General features: G+C 43.0%; 1 protein-coding gene across 4 annotated transcripts in view; it reads right to left on the bottom strand.

Annotated features, from left to right (window-relative positions):
* Positions 1–21,434, bottom strand: part of jakmip2 (janus kinase and microtubule interacting protein 2) — a 30,871-nt gene extending 9,437 nt beyond the window's left edge. Inside the window, exons 1-13 of one of the 4 annotated variants that reach the window (XM_020047767.3) lie at positions 21,032–21,434; positions 8,614–8,855; positions 7,651–8,148; positions 6,279–6,524; positions 5,104–5,202; positions 4,600–4,746; positions 4,091–4,237; positions 3,451–3,507; positions 3,202–3,324; positions 2,588–2,716; positions 2,340–2,423; positions 843–905; positions 523–621 (exon numbers count right to left, since the gene is read on the bottom strand). In XM_020047767.3, coding sequence (XP_019903326.2) covers positions 523–621; positions 843–905; positions 2,340–2,423; positions 2,588–2,716; positions 3,202–3,324; positions 3,451–3,507; positions 4,091–4,237; positions 4,600–4,746; positions 5,104–5,202; positions 6,279–6,524; positions 7,651–8,148; positions 8,614–8,742 — 1,821 coding nt within the window. In that variant the 5' untranslated portion in view covers positions 8,743–8,855; positions 21,032–21,434. Of the gene's footprint in view, positions 1–522; positions 622–842; positions 906–2,339; positions 2,424–2,587; positions 2,717–3,201; positions 3,325–3,450; positions 3,508–4,090; positions 4,238–4,599; positions 4,747–5,103; positions 5,203–6,278; positions 6,525–7,650; positions 8,149–8,613; positions 8,856–21,031 lie in introns of those variants that run through there. The other 3 variants (XM_020047768.3, XM_020047769.2, XM_020047770.2) reach the window with 3 other exon arrangements.
* Between the last annotated feature and the right edge of the window lie 406 nt (positions 21,435–21,840).

Here is a 21,840-nt window from a genome sequence, read left to right as displayed (position 1 = left end):
TAATTTTAATACTCTCACCTGTAATTTTAATACTCTCACCTCTAGTTCTAATACTCTCACCTCTAGTTCTAATACGCTCACCTCTAGTTCTAATACTCTCACCTTTATTTCTAATACTCTCACCTCTAGTTCTAATACTCTCACATCTAGTTCTAATACTCTCACCTGTAATTTTAATACTCTCACCTGTAATTTTAATACTCTCACCTCTAGTTCTAATACTCTCACCTCTAGTTCTAATACTCTCACCTCTAGTTCTAATACTCTCACCTGTAATTTTAATACTCTCACCTGTAGTTTTAATACTCTCACTTCTAGTTCTAATACTCTCACCTCTAGTTCTAATATTCTCACCTCTAGTTCTAATACTCTCACCTTTATTTCCAATACTCTCACCTCTAGTTCTAATACTCTCACCTCTAGTTCTAATACTCTCACCTCTAGTTCTAATACTCTCACCTCTAGTTCTAATACTCTCACCTCTAGTTCTAATACTCTCACCTTTATTTTTAATACTCTCACCTCTAGTTCTAATATTCTGAATTCCAGAAGCTCATTCTGATCCTTGGAGTCCTGCAGCTCTTGTTGCTGTCGACTACATTTTGTGTCCAGCTTCTCCACCTGCAGAAGACCAACAGAACAGCATGAAGATCAGAACTGTCCAGTGACAGGGACTTCCATGCCCAGTACAAAATCAACTGGTCCATGGTGAGTGTTCACATCCAAAATGGATACCATCTACCACCCTTCACCCAAGTGGTCACTGACACAGGACTTTCCATTTGAAGATGAGGTGTAATTCAACATTTTTATCTTGTCAGTGGGATTATAGCAGGACTGACCTTCTCCAGCAGCTCCTGATTCCGCCTCAAAAAAAGCTGCTTCTCCTCGACCCACTTGGAGTCCTAAAACAGAAGAAGAAGGTGAAAACGGGGGGGTGACATTGTTCTGCTACAACCGCGGATTCAGAATGAGTGTTTTGATAATGCCTACACATCAGATGACCATTAAACCAGGCCAACCGTCACTGGTATTATACATTCAACTGGCGGCACCAGGGAGCATTGTGGAAATGTATTGTGGAAATCTTTCTGGCACACAAGGGAAACCCTGAGTTCCTGGTCTGTGCCGGGCTCCGGAGAGTCCAAGCCCAGCCGGGTGTAATGCAGCCGGGACGTGGCAGGCAATCTACGCTGGCGTTCAGTGACCTTACATTCCAAAGCCAAGCTCACGCCATTTCCTAGTCTCCCCTTCTAATAACACCTATTCAAAACAAAATGCACACCCACGAAACTGATCGGCAGTCATCGATCAAATGGTTGGAGTGCTGGGGTAGCATGGAAGTTAAAGAATAGTTTTGGGATTGACGGAGAATGAATATGGCCTGAAAGTTGGGCCTAATTTTATGTTAAAAATAGTGCATTTTCTTCCATTATGATTAAGCAGTGAAGGTTATAACACCGTTCTGTAGGCTAAAATAGGCAGATCAATATCAACTTTCATTGATGAATGATGTAAACCGAATTTAAAAAGAAATGCTCCAGTGGACTACCTAGAGATGTAGCACTAGGCTATGCTGATTTGGGCACATGTGACAAACCTGATGCTGGGACATTCCTCAATCCTGCTCTAAACAATGTTCATACTTTGGTCAAGTTGGGAGCGTGGTCAAGTTGAGAATTCCTAAGTGTGTGTGGATTCTGTGAGAGCCATCAGCGGGTAATGGTTGCTGGGAGAAGCAGCTGCATTGTATTTTCCTGCAGATCAGACTGAAGACGTGCAGTGCCTGCCCGGCCTAATTAGGTAGATGCTGTAGCTTTCCCCATTATGGGATAGCATGAGTTGGTTAACCGAACTAACCGACATAAGAGCTACTGACGTCAATCACAAATCCAGTTCACATTGTTCTTGTCTGTTGTGGACCAAAACGATCAATAAAATTCATTGACTTTTCCTTTTAATCCCCAAGATTAATCAGTACTGAAAGCCCAACCCTCTCGGGAGTTGTAATTGCATTTTCATAACCTTGTTACATTTGGTACTTCGGAGGCCGATTTCACCGACACCAAATAACCATAGTCCTGGACTTTTAAGCTCAAAGTAGATGGAGGTTGATGTTTTAGTCCAGGAGTAGGCTTAATCTTTGTCCGCAAAACCGGTCCCTTTCTCTATGGTGTACAATGTTTCTGGAAATGACACACTATGCCCTTTTTAGTGCATTCATTTTGAGCCCTAAACCCAGGTAAAAGCAGTGTACTCAAAAGGGAATAAGGTGTAATTTGGGTCCATCCCATCTTGGTGTCTTGGTGTTGGCCTGTGTTGGGGATAACGTTGTTCACCTGTCCTTTATGGGCCAGCTCCTTCTCGAGGTCTTCTATCTTGGCCTTGTACCTGACCACGTCTGCTTGGAGCTGCTCCTGTGCCTAAGGGACACAATACATCCACTTCAACCGTGGTTTCAGCATGTACAGTTTCCAGCTTTAACAGCAGATATCTTTAACTGAACTTCCATGGCAGTTATATTCAGGTGAACTTTAATAGTTGTGATATTTTACAGAACCTTAACATCACTGGAACAGTACTGTACCTTAGCTTCTATCTCAGCATCCAGAAGGCCTCCTTGGTGTTCTTGTAACAGTGCATATGCCCTCTGTAAGGCTTGGTACTCTCTGGTCAGCTGCCTGAAGCGTAGCTCAGACTCCTCATTGGCCAGTCCCTGTGGTGACAGACAGACCCAAGGTTTACCCCTCAACAAACAGGGGGTATTTGCTGTAGAAAAACACTGTTCTGTGATTTCTTTTTGTCCATTTTGGTTCCAGACTGAAAAGTTTTTGTTCCACGTTAGAAACCATTTGGGTTCCTCGTAGGACCAAAGTTCTGTCTGGAACCCAAAAGACTCCTACCTGGAACCAAAAACATTTCATTCTGGAACCAAAATTGGATACACCCCAGTGACAGCTGCAGCACCCTTTTGGGTTCTTAGTTATAAGAGAGTAGAGAAAGAAATTCTGGCAATAGTACAGGTAAAGCCAGGAACAGGATTTGTTGATAGTGGGATTAGAAAAAAAATTGTTCAGTCTAAAGTGAAAGGGATTGCATAGAGACTAATGTGCTGCTGCAAAATGTATTGATCAAGTAACAAAATAAGGTTTCCTGGACACTCAGGAGCTGTCGATTTCCTGTGGTGTGAACAGATCGCACCTCATCCAGGTCTTCATCGGGAGTGGCTGGGGTGCGGTCCATGCGAAACGAAGCCACGGAGGACGTCTCTGAGTCCATGGATTCCTCATCATATCCAAAGAAGGTGTCCACAACAATGTGCCTCTAAGTAGGGAAAAATCATAAGAGGGTTTGAAATCAGATGTTTCCCAGCAGATGACTGTGTTTTGAAATGGTCTTGTTTATGCCGTTGTCATGGGAAGAACACCATTAAGGCATGCTTTCATCTACCTTAATGGGTCTGCTGCTTCGTTTATGCCTCTTCTTCCGAAGAAGTTTTTCTCTATCCTGAAGCAGATGAACAGTTACAGTAATTGGTCTCTGTAACTAAGAGAACCGCCAGTTGTATCTTTAGTAAATACTGTAATACATTTCCAGCCGTTACTGTTTGGCCCTGTTCTGACTGAACATTATTAAACCTTGATTTCAACCACAGACTGCGACCAAGGTCTCTTTTACAACTGGGACGTGAGTATACACGTTTACACATACACTTCAGGTTCAATGATTCAAAACAAACAGAAAGGAACAGTGTACAGACACAGAGAAAAGACACAGAGAACAGACAAAAGGAGACGCTCAAACACAAGACAAAGTACACGGCTTTAAACACTGATGTTATTCCCTCAGTGGCCTCAGGTTGTAAGTAGGTATTGGATTTGAGTTCAAAATAAACACAACATCACAACATACAAAAACAACGTTCATGTTCTACACAGTAAAGACTTGAAGTCCATATTAGGTCAAATTAAATCCGGTCTGAATTGAGCTTGTGATAGAATTTGTTTTCAACCGATTTTTTTATATGCATATACAGTAACCGACTGCGTAATAGAAGTGTTTAAGGCATAGTGGTACAAGTAGAACTCACTCTTGTCAGCTCGTCTATGATGCTCTGCTGCTCCAGCACCTGAAGTTTGAGGAACTCAATCTCCTGGTCATCATGCGCCTGATCCAGATCATTCAGAGATTTACAGTTGGTTTTCTTCAGCGGAGGGTGGGAGCTGATTTTCTCCTTCTACAGAGACAGAAACCACCACTGTGAGCGGAACCAGGCACATCCATATCTGTGTCTTGCTATAGGCCCATCATTAATAATGTCAGTGGTTAGGGTCCTGAGGCCAGAGCCTTGAGATTAGCTCTTCCAAATCCACATGACTTATACAGACTCTACATGGATGAGGACAGTGGCTGTAGCCTATGTCTGGCAGACAGTATTCATGAGCTACTGAGGCACGCTTTGTTTGCGAGCAAAAAAAAAACTACAGTCAAGATCATTTTGAAGCTGCCACACACCATGGGGACAGAAAGGTAATAGCTAGGTTGAGAGGTTTTCTCTTGTAACTGAACGGTCTTTCATTTTGTCTCTGTGTCACTCACCAACTCCAGGTTCTCCTTGGCCAGGACTTTGAGCTTCTCCTCCATGCGTTGCATGGCCAGGCTAAGGTCGTCATTCCTTTTGTTCAGCATCTTGTTCTTTTCCAGCATGGGCTTGCACTGCTTCTCCGACTCCCGCACACGCTTCAGCTGCGAGTCCAAGAGAAATACAGAGAGAGACGGAGAGAGAAGAGGGTTGGAAATGAAGAAATAAAAGAAGGGGACAAAAAGTTGAGAGCAGCGTTTCAGCTTGGTCCAGAATGTCCACTGAGGAAAGGGGTTCTGTATAGCTGTTCTTCGGGGGGGCATTTATCGCGTGTTTGATGAATCCAGAAGACGATGTGGGTGATGCTGGGTAAGATCGTTAGCCTAAATGACACTATCCCCTATGGGTCCTGGTGAAAAGTACTTCACAGGAAATACGCGGAGATTTATGGCGCACACACGATGTGATTCATTGGTGGCCTCTCTGCCGGACAAGGGGAGTGAAGCGTGACCAGGTCATACCAGTTCATTTCGCTCGTCCACCAGCAGTGAGTTGCGGTCCTCCAGCTTGCGTATGGTGGCATTGAGGTCAGCCATGCGCCTCTGGTTCCTGCGCATGTCCTAGATTGTTAGGAAAGATAACACTGTTAGATTACTGGTGTCTCACTTAACACATTACACTCATTAGCATATGCATTACAATAAATTACAGATTGTGAACTATACACAAATTATTCATTGAGATATTTTTTTATAGTATCAGTAACTTTTTTTTACTAACTTACAGGACAGTAGTTCTGAATTTCACTACTATTTATCACTGACACTGACAGGTAACAGGTCACTAATTATACAGTACTACTGTAGGGATGCATCAATACCAATATGAGTACAAGTACTTATATTTGGGTACTTGTGAATACAGAGTACCGATACCAAGTACTCAATTGTTATGGACCGGGTTCTGTTGTTTCCACGATTCTCTCGTCTTTTCACTTGACAAAAATGTCAGTTATCGTCACCTATATTGACATCTATTGTATCAATTTCATTCACAAATGAAAAAAAAATTACGTTGTGGTGCCATGAAATGAAATAGCTTTGTCAGTGTAATGTTCGTTTTCAGTCTCACAAGCAATTGCTCAATTCTTATGACTTTTCCAAGATACTAGTAGGCCTATTTCAGGCAAATAAGCTATTATTTTGCCAATGGCAAAAGCCATACATTTCATAGATGCAATTGGGGGTGGATGTAAACTTCATAAGAAATGTTAGTCAGTTTAACACAATGCTTAGTGGTGCCTAGCTGTCTAAAGATGTTTGATCAAATTCCTTGTGGTAAATTAATGTTTTTCCTTTCCTCCCCTTGACAATTCAGCAGAGCAGAGCTTGCACTCTGCTTTACTTGTGTCATTGCTGACATCTCGGTCTTCCTGCTCTACCAATCCGAGTTCTATATTCTATACTCATGTAGGCAGGAGGTGACACAACCATAATGTGTGTGGTGTGGTATCTGCATATTTCATGAGCCCAGTATTGGACCGATACCCACACTGGTACCGGTGCATCCCTGTACTACTGGATACAGATTCCATGCCTGTTCTACTCCTCAGACCCAAGCCATTCGGTCTGAAAAGGCCTTTCTTTCAGATTGGCTTCATTAATACATTTCTATAATCTAAAGGCAGCATTTGTACCATTTCCAAGTTCCCCTCAGCATTTCTATGTCGTACCGGGCTGCCACAGTGCTCTGCCCCATCGCCAGCCCGCCCGGGGATCTCTCTCTTTGGGCTGCCCAGGTTACACTCCGCCTCCTTGACCAGGAACAGCTGGTCGTCCAGGGCATCCTTCTGCATCTGCAGCTTCTGCAGCAAGCCAATGGCGTTCTCCAGCTCCTTCTCTAAAGAGAAGATGGTGCGGTCCTTTGACTTGATCTCATCCACCTGAAGGAAGAAATAGCAGACAGGAAACTTAGAGATTGCTAAGTGAGAATTAGGTGGACAGGAACAGCGTACATCTGTATGAGCAACAGACTGACACAGTAGTGTCATGTAAAAGTGGGTACTATTTGAAATATAGGAATCTGTATAATGTGATATTTAGTCTGGAGAGAACATGAAATATTGGGACAAGGTTACGGAGTCACTCTTTTAACCATTAATGCTTATTGGTCTGTCTAACGCTACTTAAATCAAATAATCTAATACGGTCATTAGATTTCAATGCAAAAAAAAAATCAGATCCACTCAATGAAAGCTAATAACAGAAGGTGTTTTGATCCATAGTCTAGCCAAACACCTTGCATAGCCTACAGTATCTTAGAGAGTCTAAAGGCTCTCTATACAAACGTATATACTCTATACAAACGTATCTGCTCACCTGTCATGTACAAGTATAATATAATGTTCACCTGTCAAGTATAATTCTTCACAGTGTAGGCTAGAAGGCACACCCATTTAAATTAATTATTTTGAGATTCTGGAAATATTTACAGAAACGTAAAGCCAATTCTTATTTATCCTACTAAACATGTTTCCAGGGGGTGGGACATTGATAACTTATTGGACAAATTACTCAGTTTGAAACTATGAATCATAAAAAAAAAAAGGTAACAATGAAACTAATATTCTGTTGGTTAATATAAGCAATTGTTTTAGATTATTAGGTTAGGAAACCTTGTACAATCAATTACACACCTAATTGGTTTCTTTGAAATCGTAACAACTGCAGTAGCTTTGTTAAGAACCATGACAAGAGTGAATGATCTTCCTCACTATTGCGTTCAGACTTGCTAGACCTAGCATTCTGTTTCTCATGAAGAGAACGCCAACTTAACTACAGTTGTGTAGGAAGCGCTGAATTGTTCTGACAGATGTTTCCTTCCTAACAATCTGCATGGGGCAATGAGAAAGCAGAGCTAAGACTACAGTATATCCGCAGTATCAAAATGTACGCAACTGCTACGGCAAAACATTCCGCATAAGAGTGTCTGCTAGCTGACTTAAAAATGATTTAGCAAGACATGCATTAGGCAATGAAACCCTCTGCAGACCCCAAGCCAGAGTTTACCAGCCTGCGGATGTCCCTCTCACTGTCCCACTTGATCTTTGTGATCTGCTCCTGGTGCATCTGGTGCTCAGAGCGCAGGTCCCCAGCCTTCATCTTGTCTGCCTGGATCATGGTGCTTAGAGCTTCATCCGTCTGCTTCTTGGTCTGCTTAAGCTCCGAGATCTCCTGTAGCAGCTTGACCCTCTCTATGTCGAAGAAGCGCCGCGCCTCCTCCCTGGCTTCCAGGGTCAGCGCTGTGCGCACCTTCTCCCCGCTACCGTCCCGCATGGCGCTCAGGGCCGCCTTGAGTCGTTGGTTCTCCTGGTCCTTGATCTTGGCCGTTCGGGCCTGCTCCTGTTCATGCTGGCGGACCAGGTTCTCCCTTAGCGCCTGAAGCTCCTTCTGCTTCTCCTCGTGCCATTTGGCCCTCTGTTCTGTCAGTGTGGCTGTGTGCCGGTGCTGCTCCTGCTCCCGGATCCGCTTGCACTCTTGGACCTTTTCCCGCTCCAACTTACTCACCTAGCCCCCAGGGAGACAGGAACCAGGGAGATAGGAACCAGGGAGACAGGAACCAGAGAGACAGGAACCAGAGAGACAGGAACCCAGGGAGACAGGAACCCAGGGAGACATGAACCCAGGGAGACATGAACCCAGGGAGACATGAACCCAGGGAGACAGGAACCAGGGAGACAGGAGCCAGGGAGACAGGAATCAGAGAGACAGGAACCAGAGAGACAGGAACCAGAGAGACAGAAAACAGGTCGACAGGAAAAGGAGACAACGAGAATTGGGTTACAATCCAAAAGCATCTCAGTGAGCCCAGAGAAGATTCTCTTGATCTCGAACTATTTAGGGGAAATAATATAACACTGAAACAGCCAACTGGTGGTAAAAGGTAATGATTCTGATTACATCTTTCTAAAATGTTTATAATATTTGACAAGCTCTGACTGATATGCAACATAGTGTTCCAACATGACCTACCTTGCATTTCTCTTGATGCAGTTCTATTTGAATGTCAGTCAGTTTGGACCTGAGATCTTCGTTAGCTGCCTGTAGAGCAGAGATGAGCGCTTCAGGCTTCTCGCCCTTGGTACGCCCCTTCTTCGCCATTTAGTCAAATACTACAGCTCCAATGCTTTCATTGAGACTTCATGGAAATGAATGGATGCCCTCCAGAGATTTCCAGTTTTTCCTCTTCCTCATTATCTTAGCAGACAGAAGAGCTGTGTGTGGGGAGGAATAAAAAATTGACATTGAAGGACCATGAAGCTCATCTCAATTATGGGCTCTATATAGTTGATATCAAGGAAGTCCAGCATTACATTAAAGCCTAACAATGTTCCTACATTACATTTCCATCACACAATATGTAACATTTCAGAGATACAGATTGAATTGAACATTTAACTGTTTGCATGCGTTGGTTATTAAAGTTGATATGAGGAAGTTAATTGCATGGTGCTAGCTAGCCAATGTTGACATCAGCCATCGGTAGTGAGCAGCTTTTGAGATACATGGGTCAGACAGCTTTGTAGTGGGTAAACATGGGTCAGGTTTTCCGCCTCACTGTGGCTGGGGAGAGAAAGGACATGGTGTATGCCAGCTGTTACTTAACCGTGAAATAATCCCTTATATTAACGTCAAATAAGTACAGTCTTAAGGGGCAACACTGTAAACTATCACGGCTAAAAAGAAAAAGCAAGCTACACATCCCATTTTAAAGACCAAGTTAAAGAATACCACAGTGCACATTTCACACACCTACATGATGGCAGATAAGACAGTGGGTGTTGTTTGTGGTTGGTTGAGCAGTCAGTGGGGACGGGAGGGAGTTGTACACATTGTTCAGTCTGTAGGGCAGCACATTGCTGTGTACTAGCATGAGGCGACATGACAGTGGTCTGAAATGATTGGCAGAGACAAAACAGCCACGAAATGAGGGTCCGGGGAAGGGAGGCAGCCGGCGAGCATTCACTGACAGAATGTCCAGGCGTATCCCAGCAACATGCCTGTGAACAGCAGCAATGTCCTGCACAAATCAAGCCAGGGGAGAGGAGACGGAGGAGACTTCCCAGCGTCAGGGAGAACATTACCGACTAGTCTCTGACTCACTGTTGTTAAAGCAGCAGGGTATTCGTTTAAAATGTACTCTCCTTAGTTTGTATTTTGTTGATGTTTACTTTGTTGACAGACATAATAGAAATAGCGTCGTGCAGAGGTGAAGAGGTCATAAGCAGGGGACACACAGGGATTGAACACCAGACTCGGGCTCTGCATATGGAAACTCTAAAAAAAAAACATAGAATGTATATGCTGTAATTTCACCCACTGTTGACCTTGCCACCACGCCAGTGTATATTACACTCATAAACCAGAAGCAGGGGACAAAGAATTAAAGGATTCCAGATTCCAGATGAAGATTCTGTTCTCATATTTTTTCCTCTTCTGCTTATCAGTCTACTCAAGCCTGGTGCCCATGGCCGTCATCCAAGGGAGCGTGGCTACATGTAGCTTTATGGTTCAGCAATGGATAGGCCACATGAGATGCAGATGAGAAAGCACAAGAATATCACCGCAAAGCAACCTATAGATGTGCTCCATAGTATTTATAGCTTTTTCTAATAGCGAGTACATCTGGTATTGCTCTTTTGGGTCTGGACCATTTGATGCTAAAAGAAAATGGATGACCAGACTCGCTATGGTTCATGCCACATTGGAATGACAAAACGGATAATGCAACCGAATGAAAATCATCCTAGGTTTTTTCTTCGGAAAACATAATGGAATTTGGGAATGTAATGTGGTGCTGCCTCCACACTGTTCAATGTGAGGTGATCTGCAGCTACAAGCACCAGTGCATCGAAGATGGATTCAAGTCACTGCACTGGAACAAAAACACTTCTGGGCAGGAAAATGACCATGAATAGATACTTTCAGGGTCTACTGGTCATTAGGGGGCCTGTTGTCAACAGAATGAACTGCAACAAAATTATGTTCTTTTATTTCTCAAAGATTACTTCCAAAAATTTATTATCTATGAATATAGGATCTTCCTAAATTGTATATCATTTGTGTTAGGATTTTATTTCATGTTCATTGGTCCCTGCCTTGCTGCTTCAGACTGCGTTCTGTCGATTCGAGTTCGCAGTAGTAGGCCATTGGCTAAGCGTGAATGTGGGGCTAGCCCCTCTTTCACAATGCAATGTACATTGTACGTGTGAAAATAGGAATACGCATGCTCAGAATGTTAGTGTGATCAATGTAGATCACACAAATTTGATGCCAAGTGGGGCTGACAGCCGGCAGCCCAAGTTGACAATGCATACAGGCGCTCCATTGAGCAACATAACAAACAGGTGCAGGAAAACAGGTACGTTCTCAGTGGGATCATAACATGTATTAAACTGTGTGGAAAATGTGAAACCGCACTGCGGGGGCACAACGAGTCGGTGGACTCCCTGAATCCTGGAATATTCAGATGCATTTTCGAGACGGTGTGAGGGCGATTCAGGACATCAGAGGCACTATGACGCTCAGCCCATCTTCAAAGGGAAATCTAGCACTGTATCAAACAAATTGTTAGAATGTATGTATGAAGTGTACAGAGAGGAGATAGCCAAGTAAGTGGACGAGACATAATTTGTTGCCATACAGGCAGATGAGACAACTGATGTCTCCTGTAAATCACAAATGGTGGTTGTGTTGCGACACATGTTGCCTGACAATACAGTGACAGAGAGGTTTTTGGAGTTTGTGGAAGTCAAAGATAAAACTGGACTCAGCCTCTCTAATAGCATCAAGGGTATGCTGGAACCACTGAAGCTGGGAGAAAAGCTGATAGCTCAGACGTGTGATGGTGTGGCTGTAATGAGTGGAAACGTCTGAGGGGTACAGACATTAATGAAAGAGACATACCCACATGCCCAGTTTGTTCACTGCTATGCTCACCAGTTGAACCTGACCTTGCAGCAACTGAACCTGACCTTGCAGCCAAAACGTGTTGTGGCACTTGCTGAGGCAACACAGAGACGCATTCCAAGGCCACCCACTGTAAGATGGAACTTTAAAAGTAGAACTGTCACTGCAGTTCCGGAAAACCCTGCTGCGCTGCTCCTGTGTATGGAGGACATACACACACAACCAGGATGGGATGAGGCCACCATAAGTGAGGCATACGGCCTGTCAAAAAAACTCCGGGACCGAGCCTTTCTGCAGCTACTGAACTTTTTTTCTTCCTTATGCCAGAAGTTGATGTTTTATGCAACACTCTGCAAAAACGGAGCATCGATGCATCTGGAATTAGCAGTGCACTCACCCGTTTCAAGGAGAATGTCCAAGAATATGCGGAAGCAAACTGATGAATGGGCTGCCACCGTTCACGATGGAACAGACGAGCCAGACCGACGAGTAACCAACACAGCGCCGATGATGAAGGAGGCATGCGACACAGTCATCTCCCAGGAGGAGCAGAGGTTTTCACAAAGTGACCACCTGATCGCTGCCAAGCTGGTTGACAGTTCACTCTTCCCGCAATTTGTCCTGTGCGGTAAAACTATGCCCTCTAGGAAACTAGGAAAAGTTGAAGTCTGAGCTGACCACTCTGTGCCGCCACACTGAGCTTCACACTGGTAAGACGGCCCTGTCTCTGTTAAGATCCATCCATGAGAACAATCTAGAGGAGGCTTTTGCTGAGAAGGTCACTCTGCTGAAAATCATCATAACACCTATGACGACATCCGAGTCAGAGAGGAACTTTTCCACCCTTAAGAGGGTAAAAACCTTCACTCGCCATACAATGGGACAGCCGCGACTCAACGCATTGGCCATGTTGTCCATCGAAAGCCAGCTGATTCAGCAGCTACATGACTTCATTCCCAAAGTCATTGACAAGTTTGCCCAGAGGAAGAAACGCTGTGCCAACTTTCTCTTCAAGTGAGCCCTCAGCCTTGGTGAGTGAAAGCATATTTTATCATCCTGCCTTTGTGGTGCTGGTCCGTGCATTGGTCATATTTTTGTGCTAGATCGATTGATATAGATGGTGACGAGTGTCAATATGTCCATGCTTATCCATTAAGGTTGTTGTCATAGAATGGATCTGTATCCCTAAAAAGTTGTCTTTCCACTTCTTTGTGGCCTTTAGTGGTGTTGAGCTCATTGCTGTTCGTGTATGGCCCTGTAGGCACATTGGATCTGAGCTTGATTGCATTCCTAATTTAGGTTTGTAAATGTGACAGTGGTAATTTTACATGTGTGTGAGAGAGGAGAGCAATTACTCTCCAGTATGTGTACTACAACACCTGGTAGAAGCAAGTGTTTTGTGGAGCCACGCTGTTTGTTGATGTGTTATATAAACAAATCAGTAGCAAGAGAGAGTTTTGTAGCTTTACAGGTATGTATCCTATATTTTGAAATGGTTCCTGCCCCACCAGTTTTTTACATGTAAAAACGCTACTGGATACTTTTCACAGAATCTGATGCCTAAACAGACTTCCCGTACCTAAACTAAAGAAGTTCAAAGGAACCTCAAAACAATGTGTCTCCTCCAGTGTGCATGTTCATGCACGACCTGCATATCGGAGACCATACTTTCAGAGTACGACCAATGGGTACTGGCATTAGTTAGATACATGAACAGTGGCATACAAGGTCAGGGTTCAGAAGTCAAAGGACTCTTCTGTACTTGGGTATAAATAGGCAGAAATTCACCACAGAAGTTAATGACAGAAGCTAATGACAAATGGCCTCCCTAGTTTGTTAAATTTACCATTAGGTTGTAAACTCACAAGCACTGAGGTAAAAAAATCCTGGATGCAAAACTTTGTACATAAATTAGGTTCCAAAATTGGTTAAAAACCTAAATTGGTTAAATAAGGTGTTTCTATAGTGGTGTTTGAAAGCACCTTGACAGTGCAGAACTTGGGAAGACTACATTTTGCAACAAGCTTCAGAACAGCACATGATCAAACAATGCTTCAGATGTCAGTAATCACATGCTATTGTAACTTTAAAACATATTGGCACATTGTGTCACATCATTGTGTCGCATCAGTAGTGCTTCTGAAATCTTTCCCATAACCAATTGGGGCACACGTCATCACCACCAAGGTATTTCAACAACCTTTCACAACAATCACTCAGGCATCAAGTGGCAAATTAAATCTTGCCGTAGCCAGCACAATGTGTGCTCCTGAATGCTCCAAATCCTGTCATTCTTCTCTGGCACTTCCACAAGCACCCCCTTGTGTCGTTACGCCTGTTGAGATGTGAGGGTCTTTTGAGATGTGAGGGCCTGTTGAGATGGGAGGGCCTGTTGAGATGGGAGGGCCTGTTGTGATGTGAGGGCCTGTTGAGATGGGAGGGCCTGTTGAGATGGGAGGGCCTGTTGAGATTTGAGGGCCTTTTGAGATGTGAGGGCCAGTTGAGATGGGAGGGCCTGTTGAGATGGGAGGGCCTGTTGAGATGGGAGGGCCTGTTGAGATGGGAGGGCCTGTTGATATGTGAGGGCCTGGCCGCGTCAGGAAGGTCTGAAGGATGCACCAGCAGCGATGGAGCACGGTAGAGGCACATGCTCCCCACCTCACCCAGTCCTGTCCTCTTCTCTTCTGCCTCACCCTTCCTCAAACAGCCTAATGAACCCTTGTAGCGGTGTGGTGTGGTTTACATGGCAGTCTTTGATTAGGACCGCTCAATAGGATTGTCAAGGAGGACCTAGAAGGGGGTGTATTCTTCACACTGGACAGGAACACCAGGCCCGACTAAGAGATTCTCAGAGTGAGCTAAATGTCTCTGGAGGTTATAAACAACTGTTGGCTACCAAAACTCGGTGGCAGCCGATCCTCACCTATACTCAAAAGCCTCTCTGGCTAAGTTTCTGTAGTATTCTGAGCATGTGCAAGAACATGCTCTGCACATGCCTTTGTTTACAGACTCTCTCTGTGTCCCCATCACTGTTTTCCATCACTTTTCTCATGGATCTGCTATTAGTTTCTCTCTTTAGTAATAATTTAAGTAGACTTTGTCTGGGCCTCATATTTCTGGTCTGCAGAAATAAAAAACCTGCAACTGTTCAAACAAAAATTAAAAAAAATTAATAAATAGCCCACTATAGACTATAACATTGTGTCGGTTGGCGAAATATACGCCAACCGAAATTACACATTATCTATGGAACAGACTAGAAAACAATATAAATTGAAGGAATGAAGGACAGTATAGTGCTATAGTACCGCGTTCCTCTTATGTCATTGAGACAACATTTGTTCAACATAATAAGTTTGACATTAAAGTGATCTGTAGCTTGGACAACATCCAGGCTCCCAATATACAGTGAGCTCCAGAAATATTTGGACACTGACACAATTTTTATAACTTCAGCTCTGTACGCCTCCACGATGGATTTGAAGTGAAACAACCGAGATGCAATTGAAGTGCAGACTTTCAGCTTTAGTTGCATGCCCACGCATCACAGTGCCTCCACCGTGTTTTTCAGATGTGGTATGATCATGAGCCGTTTCAAGCCTTCTCCATACTTTTCTTCCCATCATTCTGGTACAGGTTGATCTTAGTTTCATCTGCCCAACGAATGCTGCTACTGAACTGGGATGGTTTTGTTTTTGGCAAAGTCTAATCTGGCCTTTCTATTCTTGAGGCTTATGAATGGTTTGCACCTTGTGGTGAACCCTCTGTATTTGGTAGACTTGGATAATAATATGCCTACATCTTGGAGAGTGTTTTTCTTTGCCATGAAGGGGTTTTTCTTTACCATGGAAAGGATCCTACGATCCATCCTTTCTTTCTCAAAATGTACCATCCTGTTGATTTGGCCACTCTTAATGTTCCTGCTATCGCTCTGATGGAATTTCTTTTGCAGCCTAAGGATGGCCTGGTTCACTTCCACTGAGGGATCCTTTGACCACATGTTATGGGTTCACAGCAACAGCTTCCAAATGTGAATGCTACACCTGAAATCAACTCCAAATCTTTTACCTGCTTAATTGCTGAAGAAATAACGAAGGGAGAGCCCACACCTGTCCATGAAACTGCTTTTGAGTCAATTCTCCAATTACTTTTGGTCCCTTGAAAAAGAGGGGGCTACATACAGTATTAAAGAGCTGTAATTCCTAAACCCTTCCTCCAATTTGGATGTGAATACCCTTAAATTAAAGCTGAGAGACCAAACTTTAAGCCCATTATTTCACTGTAACTTGAAAATATTTTGGTAAACAGACAGAATAACAAAACCTGTGTCAGTGTCCAGTTATTTCCAGACCTAACTGTAGGTTTATGAATCATCTGTTAGCATTGACTCAGCACCCCCCATTGACTCCACCCCCACCCCCCACCGCAAAGCCCTCCCTCCCCGTCTTAAGGGACCCAGTAGTGTGGAGTAGAACCAGCCTTAATATTTCATCTAAGAGGAGGAGTTAAGGCATAAGGGCTGTCACACACATTATTCACGGCAGCAACCCAAACCACCCTTAAATACCCTGCAGCAGCCACATGCTGCACTGATGAGACGGGACCACAAGGCCTCAGCGTTGCCCTGCCTGGGTGTCAAATATTACTGAGATTAAGGGCTTCAAACGTCCAGCCTGGTGAACAGACCCCATGGACAAAATAGTCAAAAATGTGTACTTTGATGTCTAAGGGCCGGTTTCGCAAACATGGATTATGCCTAGTCTAGGACAAAAACATCTAGTTGAATAGAAAACTCCATTAAGACTGTTTTTTTAGTCCTAGACTAGGCTTAATCTGTGTTTGCGAAACTGGCCCCATAAGTAAAATGTAGTCTTGATTGTAAAAAATGTATTTCTTTGAACAGTTCTTCTCAATCTGAAGTGACTGTGTGATAGTCATGACCAGCTTTTAAAAAAAAAAAAAATTAATCAGATCACTAGTGAAATGTGTAAAGAGTGGATTGTTTGTCTCAGTATATAACATATCAGAACAAATTTTATCCAATATTATTTGAATATTGGACATTAAATACCAGTGTTTAACAATTAGTTTTTCCCATTACGACCAGGCTGATCTTGTTCAGGGTCATTATGTTTAGGTCATTTTCAGCAGAATCACTGCAGATCTAGTCCATAATAGAATGTTTCTAGAAACCAGTTATAGTTGTGCTCATAGGTTTGCATACCCTGGCAGAATCTGTGACATTTTGGCATTGATTTTGAAAATATGACTGATCATGCAAAAAAACTTAAGAAAGGAAAGTTTTGAGTGAGGAACAGAAGCATTCAATTTGCATTAGTCTCTTAATTTTAACCATTCTGTTCCTCAAAACTTTCCTTTCCAACTTTTTTGGAAAGGAAAGAAAAAGGTGCAGTGGTCTCGTAATTTTTTCCGGAGCTGTATATTACCAATTCTCCAAGGGTATGCAAACATTTGAGCACACCTGTACATTTTTTACTTGAAGCCATCTGCAATTCTTAAAGAGAATGTATTTTCCATACATGTTCATTTTGGGAACGTATATCATTTCTATTTCACAATGTGACTTTTGCCCTGTAATTAACCTGGGAGCAAACAGGCTATGTAGGTGGATATGTATCATCTTCAACCAGAAGTGTTGTGTGCCCCCTTCCTTTTTCAACTTTATTTTTCAGCTAAGACCGTAAGTCAACTTTTCCCCTGCACCAGAGACCAAATTAAAGCCCCCGGAATTAAGCTGTGGTGAAATATTGAACACACACCATTTTCCCCCGCTAGACCAATGAGACCATATAAATCCCCTGGACCGGTCTAAACTGTGAATAAGGCCTGGTGGGGGAGACTGCGGGTCCCAGCCGTGCACTGCCAAACGACAGGGACTGTCTCTCGTGTCACTACACAGTAGACATGAGTGCTAAGGCTGTATTAACCCAGAAACAGCCAATGCTACAGGGACATTGCGGTAGACTATAGAACCAGGGGGCGGGGCTATCAATGTGTACGCTACAAATAAATGTGATTACATTCCAGGGGTGGTGCTGGGGCATAATCCCATGGGTTTTTCTTCTCATAAACATAACATATGTACCAGTTATTTTAATTTCCCTCCTGGTGTGTTCACTCCCTGATGTGAACGGAACAGGTCTAAAACATTTGAAGGGAAATCTCCATTGTAACCCGTGCCTCCACCAATCACAGGGTTTTACAGTAGTGGGAATGAGGGAAGTGGTTGTTGTTTACATACTGCTGGCCCTCAGTATGACACTCATAAACCAACCACCAGTATCACTTCCTGTCAGGTGACTTTGAGGATGTGTGGACACCCTTGCCTGCTGATTTTACCTTGTATTAAAAAGAAAATTGTTGTTGATGTAATTCAGCCTGTGACTGGAACAGCTACAAAGTAGTTGTAGTTTTTATAGTGTATTAACTACACAGGCAATTCAAGTTGTTTGTTAAGTGGATGGGGTCTAGGAATGTGATGTCTTGAATGGCTTGGAACTCAGTGGGATGACTCAATTGGAGTCATTTTCTGACAATAATCCTGGAAAACACAGACAAGACACACCGGCTTTTAGGACCATAGTGGAACCACTCCATCTGTTCCTCACATCTATATCTGTTCACCCTGGGATTTAACTCCGGAGTGCAGGAACTCCAAAACCAAAGGCAAGTAAAGCTGATGAAAACAGTGAGACAGCGCAGGGTGCAGTGTGGTTTCCGCAGCCCTGTTCCACCCGCTGATGTATGGCGCCGGTCTGACCAGTAGGCTACGAGACAATCACACACTGGCATCATGACCCACTTCACTCTCTCCATCGAGACCTCAGATACGTGTGCGCAACCGGACTCTACAGACCGTCACAGTCGCACGCAAAGGTCTGGCGTTTACACTCTGTTTTACTAATCGTTGTTTATGATGCTAATGTCATCTTTGTTTACGGTTGATTGCTACACACCATCGCTGTTTGATTCCATTTCATTTGTGATGATAATCAGTAAGTGCTTCTACTCACCACAGGATGACCGTTCACCTAATAGCAGCTATGTCCTTCCATCTATTCACAAGGCTTTGGCACATGTCCAATATAATATTTCGCTAACAACAAATACTCTGTTGTCATTGTGCCACTACCAGTGGCAAGTAATGAGATATGTTCCATAGTACATACAGAATGTACTGGACTACGGAACACCTTTCAATTCACATGCAACACATTGTATGTATGTTTGTATGTAAGTATATAAGTATGTGTTTATACGTGTATGTTTATATTATGTATGTGTGTGTATGTACACAGTACGTATGTATGCATGATTACATTCCTGCAAGTTCAGCAAGGCTTACTGTATTTCCCAATTACTAACTTTTTCAAAGTGCATGCTGCTGCTGGAATGTAATTCCTAATGCCAGACACAGACAGATCAGATTTGACTTCCCTACAAATAGCCCATGTCCTTTCATTCCCAGACCGACGGACAGACATGCATGAGAGGGGAAATGACATGTTCGGACCCACTTCTTAAGATAATCCATGGTTATGTAATCTTTGCAGATGGTGCAATCGGGTCCCTCTGCCAGAACCCAAATGGCAATGGCACCTTATTTCCTGGTTGCGTGATGAGTATAACCTATATGATTGGCTGCTCGATGTACATCCTTCTATCTGAGACTGCTACTGTTGTAGTCATTTGTGGTGAAGGGGATTGAAGAGAATATAGTCATCTGCAACTGTATAATCTCTTACTGGAGTTTCAAAGCCAATGACACATTGTCAATATGCACCTTGAACCCACTTTGTTCTGGCGTTTCTGGGACCAATCAGAACAGCTGAATTGTTTTACTTAAATCTAGAAATTGTTTAAAGAGGTTCTCAGGTCCAGAATCATTGCTGGGGAAGAAACTAACGTCCATGGGTGTGGCGTAGTGTTTAGCTGGAGTAAGGAGTTTGGGTAGCAAGGCCAATCCCCGAAGTAGTACATAATATATAGACTACAGTCATTTGGGATGCAGCCTGGCTGGCCCAGAGTGACGACTAATCATTTTGCCAGGCAGTGAATATTATCCTACCGGTCTGATTATTTGGCAGGGACAACACTTGCCATTCAGTCAGTACAGTCCACCTACGCAAAATGCTCTATTAGTAAACAAAGTGATGGTCAGATGTCATCTCTGATCACTGGTTTTAGCGGCGTTGGCTAAAATTCTCTGGCCTTTTTATGTCTACTTAAAATGGTGGTCACCTTGATGTTGTGTATCTACAGAGAACTGATATGACGGAAGTACAGTACACACAATAATGTCTTCCCCTGACACTTATAGTGTTAGTATTCACTGTACTTACTGTACCATCTCCATAGGTCCATTTCAGGACAATATTAACTATTGTAGAGTCCAAGCAAACATTAAGTTAATATGAATTATTAAATACTCTGTCTGACAGGACAGCAGTAGGATTGGCCTTTGCTCTACTGGGCCTGTCTTAACATCTCATCCCTTGCAAACCAAGCCAGCCACAAGAGCATGACCATGACATCCAAATGATTCAAACTATTATCCATATGGTCAGGCATTAGGGCAATAAATGATGCTTTGAAACAGTGTTATGTACCCAGTATTGGAATGATTGTTTGGAACCGTGGGCCTGTATCTACAGCCTGATTTGCCTAACTTGTCATGCTAGTGTCTGTACATTGTTGTCATTCTGACTGAAGTATGATTCATTCTGATTAAGCAAGAAAAAAGCTACGTTTTCATTTTGCGACTAAACTGATGTTAGTGTTTTTATGGGAAGCAACTGTTCTTGTTGCTATTCAACATTACGTTTATTTGGTATATTATGGTCCTTGACCTATTCGTATAAACACAAAAATAAAAAATAAAATAAGCATTCCAGATGGGACAGGTGAATGACCGAAACAACAGCCTTGACACTATGCTTTTGCTAGAAAAAAGAGCAATGCACAGCTGATTTACCCACGGCACCGACAGCTGATAGGATTTACCCAACATGTGTCCGTTAGAAGATATCGGTTTCAGTACCTAGCATAGAAACAGATGCTGCCAGCGCATCGTATAAATTCATCGATGAAAATGGCCATGGACATAACATGCATTGGCTTTAGCAGCCAGCATCAATTTCTTCGTCATCTTTAAACGGCAATAGGCTATGCGTCCAAATCAGCAGGCCAAGATCGCTAATTCGGACAGATACAGCCCGTTTGTAATACTTAATCGTCCTGGACAATAATTGTGAAAAGCACAAGATGAGACTTCTTACATTGATGTAATACAATATCCTGACTGTATCGTGATTATAACGACAGTAATAAAAAACGCTTGCTCTCTTCCTGAGAATTCCAACCAACCAGCTACAAAAGCATAACTGTCCTGTATGTTATTTTGCAGGTAGGATATTGAAAAGAATAACGTATAATTTAATTAGAAATAATGTATTCTTACCGTGTAATTAATCTCCACAATGTATTATGGCCTAAGGTTTCTAAAATCGTATCCATGGACCTTGGTTTTTTCTCCGCTACAGCTCAGCATCAGCAGCCGTACAATGCCTGGAGAGCGATGATGCTGCTAGACCCCGCCCTCCTTCCCGTGCTGCTAGAATGAGCTCACCGACTTCAGCACCCGGAGTTCCAGTCTGCAACTCCACCATTTCTGTGCAGCCGTTATGTGGGCTATCAACTATAACCTGAAGAGGACGCTTTTAAAAGCAGTTGATGTCTTCGTTTTGCCTCCTTTTAATATTGTCGGTTCCCGGATACAGTGTTGTGAGACCAATAATGTATGACAAGCAGCGGAATCTTTTTTGTTTCAGCGGAGGCCGCCATCATCGACGGTTGTAGATGGGGGTGTAGTATAGGCCATTTATTTACGATAAAGACACAGCCTTGCGCTACACTGCATAGCCTTATTGGCAACACATTCAGAATATCCTAACTGTACAAAAAGAAGCAAAAAGTTAAAATGACAGTTTGTTCTTTTAAGAATACAACATTTACAAAATTAAGAAGTCAACTAAAAATCATTGTAAAAGTCTACTAAATCTATTAGTATGAGGATATGAGTGGATAAGTAACTTAACAGTTCAGCTGACCACCTATGATAAAGCACTGCCATCCCGTGGTAGCTAGATGAACTACTGGTATAACTCCTACAGTTTGACGTCGTGTATGCTGTGTTATACATGGAACGACAAATGTTTCACAATTATCCGACTAACATGCTACCATGTTTATTGTCTGACCTTCATCAGA

Source organism: Esox lucius, chromosome 7, assembly GCF_011004845.1.
Source record: "Esox lucius isolate fEsoLuc1 chromosome 7, fEsoLuc1.pri, whole genome shotgun sequence".
NCBI classification, from domain to species: domain Eukaryota; kingdom Metazoa; phylum Chordata; class Actinopteri; order Esociformes; family Esocidae; genus Esox; species Esox lucius.
Note: the sequence above shows the minus strand (reverse complement) of the source record. Positions and strands in the feature narration are given on the sequence as shown.